The sequence below is a fragment of the Thunnus thynnus genome, chromosome 1 (assembly GCF_963924715.1).
Source record: "Thunnus thynnus chromosome 1, fThuThy2.1, whole genome shotgun sequence".
NCBI lineage: Eukaryota > Metazoa > Chordata > Actinopteri > Scombriformes > Scombridae > Thunnus > Thunnus thynnus.
The window spans coordinates 690,001-695,000 of record NC_089517.1 but is presented as its reverse complement, the minus strand read 5'-3'; the positions used below and the strand labels follow the sequence as shown (position 1 = coordinate 695,000).

The following is a 5,000-nucleotide window of genomic DNA, read 5'->3' as shown; positions in this document are numbered from 1 at the left end:
TCAGCTGAACATGAGAACCATGAGGACTCAATGTTCTATAAACAGAAAATACTGTTCTTGAGTTCCATTTATAACCTTTATTAAATAAACTTTCAGCTCAACATCAGCAGCAAATAAAATCATCAATAATGTTATTAAAATAAATCTAGTTGGATGTTTGAGGCAGATTATGTCTCCTGACTCACTGAATCAAACCTCATCTGGGAACATTTGGGAACATTTGGGAATTGTTTTGCTCGTCTATGGCCACACCAAACGCCACGATTGGTCCAAACCACAAGCAGCTGCTGGTTCACAACAGATGGAAGCTCTCTCATACTGCATATTGCTACTTCCTGGAGGGAGGGACTGCTGCTCTTTGCACCTTTAAAACTGGATTAAACTGTATTAAACTGGATTAAACAAACAGTGGAGCTGTGAGCAGCTGTGTGAGTCTTACTGAACGCTGCTCCGTCAGGTGTTTGCTGATCAGCTCAGAATAATGTCGCTCCGCCTGCAGCAGCTCCACGTGGCTCCCTGCTTCTAGAACCGCCCCGTCCTTCAAGACCAGAACCTCATCACAGAACTCCATGTACTGATACCACAGACACACAACAGACACACAACAGACACGCAACGGACACACAACAGACACACAACAGACACACAACAGACACACCACAGACACACAACAGACAACAGACACACAACAGACACACAACAGATACACAACAGACACACAACAGATACACAACAGACACACAACAGATACACAACAGACACAGACACACAACAGACACAGACACACAACAGACACAGACACACAACAGACACACAACAGATACACAACAGATACACAACAGACACACAACAGATACACAACAGACACAGATACACAACAGACACAGACACACAACAGACACACAACAGATACACAACAGACACACAACAGATACACAACAGACACAGACACACAACAGACACAGACACACAACAGACACACAACAGACACACAACAGACAACAGACACACAACAGACACACAACAGACAGAGTCGGTCAGTTGCAACTCATGATGCTGGTCAGAGCTGCAGTAATCAGCTGTTTACTGGGTTGGATGACGACGATCATCATGTTTGTTTCATTTTTATATTTAAACTGTAAATTCTTTCAGACTTTCTGATTTCAGGTCAGACGAGTGTTTCTCTGTCTGTTCATGACTCGTATGAGACGACAGAACTGGACTCTGGAGCTTCAACTGACGATTATTTTATTGATTCATCGTCTATTAAATGTCAGAAAATATTAAAAACTGCCGTTATGATTCTGCAGAGTTCAGTGTGAAAAGCATCAAATCCTCAGACTTCAGGAGGCGGAGCCGGCTGATATTTGGCATTTTTCACTTAAAAAGTGATTGAAACAATTATCAAAGTCGGACTCGTTAACTTCATTCATATGTGAAACTTAATGTGTCTCATTAACAGTTTGCTGAACTCCATGTGGAGTCAAGACGAATCAATCAATCAATCAATCAATCAATCAATCAGCATCCTTCTTCTCTGAGGACCTGGATATTCAGCCCAATTTCAAGGATTTCAAGGTTTGTACACAAAAAGGAACAAAATTAGCATCAGATATAAAAACAACATGTTAAATCATACAAGTAGGATAATACACCAGATAATAATAATGAATACTATAATAATCAAAAAGTATGAAAATAACTATAATTTATATGATATATCTGTTCCAGTGATCAGAGTCCCACCTGCAGCTGGTGCGTCACCAGTATGACGGACTTCCCCCGCAGCTCCTTCCTGATGATCTCCTCAAACAGCTGTTGTCCCACGTGGGCGTCGACGGCGGACAGCGGGTCGTCCAGCAGGTACACGTCCCTGTCGGAGTACACGGCTCGGGCCAGACTGATCCGCTGTTTCTGCCCCCCCGACAGGTTCACCCCCTGCTCCCCCAGCTGCAAACACACACACATACACACATACATGGCTCTGTGAGGACTCTGACACACACACACATACACACATACATGACTCTGTGAGGACTCTGACACACACAGAGTCTCAGGTGTCCATACAGAGTCTCGGGTGTCCACACAGAGTCTCAGGTGTCCACACAGAGATTAAGATGTCCACACAGACTCTCAGGTGTCCACACAGACTCTCAGGTGTCCACACAGAGTCTCAGGTGTCCACACAGACTCTCAGGTGTCCACACAGAGATTAAGATGTCCACACAGACTCTCAGGTGTCCACACAGAGTCTCAGATGTCCACACAGAGATTCAGGTGTCCACACAGACTCTCAGGTGTCCACACAGACTCTCAGGTGTCCACACAGAGACTCAGGTGTCCACACAGACTCTCAGGTGTCCACACAGAGATTAAGATGTCCACACAGAGACTCAGGTGTCCACACAGACTCTCAGGTGTCCACACAGAGATTAAGATGTCCACACAGAGACTCAGGTGTCCACACAGACTCTCAGGTGTCCACACAGAGTCTCAGGTGTCCACACAGACTCTCAGGTGTCCACACAGAGATTAAGATGTCCACACAGACTCTCAGGTGTCCACACAGAGTCTCAGATGTCCACACAGAGATTCAGGTGTCCACACAGACTCTCAGGTGTCCACACAGACTCTCAGGTGTCCACACAGAGACTCAGGTGTCCACACAGACTCTCAGGTGTCCACACAGAGATTAAGATGTCCACACAGAGACTCAGGTGTCCACACAGACTCTCAGGTGTCCACACAGAGATTAAGATGTCCACACAGAGACTCAGGTGTCCACACAGACTCTCAGGTGTCCACACAGAGTCTCAGATGTCCACACAGAGATTCAGGTGTCCACACAGACTCTCAGGTGTCCACACAGACTCTCAGGTGTCCACACAGAGACTCAGGTGTCCACACAGACTCTCAGGTGTCCACACAGAGATTAAGATGTCCACACAGAGACTCAGGTGTCCACACAGACTCTCAGATGTCCACACAGAGATTCAGGTGTCCACACAGACTCTCAGGTGTCCACACAGAGATTAAGATGTCCACACAGAGACTCAGGTGTCCACACAGACTCTCAGATGTCCACACAGAGATTCAGGTGTCCACACAGACTCTCAGGTGTCCACACAGAGTCTCAGGTGTCCACACAGACTCTCAGGTGTCCACACAGAGTCTCAGGTGTCCACACAGAGTCTCAGATGTCCACACAGAGATTCAGGTGTCCACACAGACTCTCAGGTGTCCACACAGACTCTCAGGTGTCCACACAGAGATTAAGATTTCCACACAGAGACTCAGGTGTCCACACAGACTCTCAGGTGTCCACACAGAGATTAAGATTTCCACACAGAGACTCAGATGTCCACACAGACTCTCAGGTGTCCACACAGAGATTAAGATGTCCACACAGAGACTCAGGTGTCCACACAGACTCTCAGGTGTCCACACAGACTCTCAGATGTCCACACAGAGATTCAGGTGTCCACACAGACTCTCAGGTGTCCACACAGACTCTCAGGTGTCCACACAGAGTCTCAGGTGTCCACACAGACTCTCAGGTGTCCACACAGAGACTCAGATGTCCACACAGAGACTCAGATGTCCACACAGAGACTCAGGTGTCCACACAGACTCTCAGGTGTCCACACAGAGACAGTTTCTCACCATCGTCTGGTCTCCATACGGCAGGATGTCCAGGTCTTTGTCCAGGCTGCAGCAGCTGAGGACTCTGTTGTACCTGCAGAGACATCACTCTGTCACTATGGAAACACACGGATACCTTCAGGACAGAAGGACAGTTGTCATGTGTAAGTTTACCTGGGACGGTCCAAACGTTCCCCCATCAGGATGTTGTCTTGGACGGTCCCGTAGAAGATCCAGGCCTGCTGGGAGACGTAGGCGACGGATCCGTGGACGGAGACGGAGCCCTGCTGCAGGTACATCTGGGACACGAAGACGACAGAGTCTTTATTTCTGCTTCATAGTTTAACAGGACGACACGCTGAGGACAGAGGCTGCAGGGTGGGATTTGTCTTTTGGGGATTTATGAATAACAGTAATATTTTTTCTTTACAGAGAGACGCTTTAAGCTCCTGTGTAACTTGGTAATGATAAAATAATAAAGCTGCAGTAACACCTGTCACAGGTGTCTTTATTCAAGCTGCTGTCAGGAGGACGAAGGACCTGATGTTGTACTTTATTCAGTTTGATGATTATTGAGGACAAAAATGTTTGATTTTGCAGCAGCTTTTCTCAAAACTTGTGATACAGTTTGTGATGTTTTATGTCTGTTTTTGCAGTAAAATTGCAATCAAAGTAAAATAATGTGATTTATTTAAACTGCTGCCAGTGAAGAGTCGTACGTAACGACTTCCTGCAGATCACAACTATATTTCAGCTGAACATGAGAACCATGAGGACTCAACGTTCTATAAACAGAAAATACTGTACTTGAGTTCCATTTATAACTTTTATTAAATAAACTTTCAGCTCAACATCAGCAGCAAATAAAATCATCAATAATGTTATTAAAATAAATCTAGTTGGATGTTTATGTTTGAGGCAGATTATGTCTCCTGACTCACTGAATCAAACCTCATCTGGGAACATTTGGGAACATTTGGGAACAGTTGGGAACATTTGGGAACAGTTTTGCTCCATGATTGGTCCAAACCACAAACAGCTGCTGATTCAGACGTTTATGTGGAAAAGTTGCTGTAATTTAACTAATCTGAAGATCTCACAGTATTACTGTGGAGAATTCTTGAATTTGTGTTAATTATTGCAGTCGCAGCATAATAACTTCCTGGAGGGAGTGTTTAATGGGTCACATTTATAACACATTCACAGTTAATCAAATTATTTATAAACTACTGGACCGTACAAGCTGCTAAAATAAACCAATAACATCCACGATGATGCTGAATGAATATTCAGTTAAACATAAAGATTCATAAACTCCAGATAATGAGTCATGTGACAGTCATGTGACAGTCATG

At 45.0% G+C, this 5,000-nt stretch overlaps 1 protein-coding gene across 1 annotated transcript in view; it reads right to left on the bottom strand.

The window, feature by feature from the left end:
- LOC137188361 (ATP-binding cassette sub-family C member 12-like) overlaps nucleotides 1-5,000 on the bottom strand; it is a 23,261-nt gene that overhangs the window by 12,008 nt on the left and 6,253 nt on the right. Inside the window, exons 8-11 of the mRNA XM_067598285.1 lie at nucleotides 3,820-3,944; nucleotides 3,667-3,739; nucleotides 1,747-1,950; nucleotides 440-574 (exon numbers count right to left, since the gene is read on the bottom strand). Of these exons, the coding sequence (XP_067454386.1) occupies nucleotides 440-574; nucleotides 1,747-1,950; nucleotides 3,667-3,739; nucleotides 3,820-3,944 (537 nt within the window). The remainder of the gene's footprint in view (nucleotides 1-439; nucleotides 575-1,746; nucleotides 1,951-3,666; nucleotides 3,740-3,819; nucleotides 3,945-5,000) is intronic.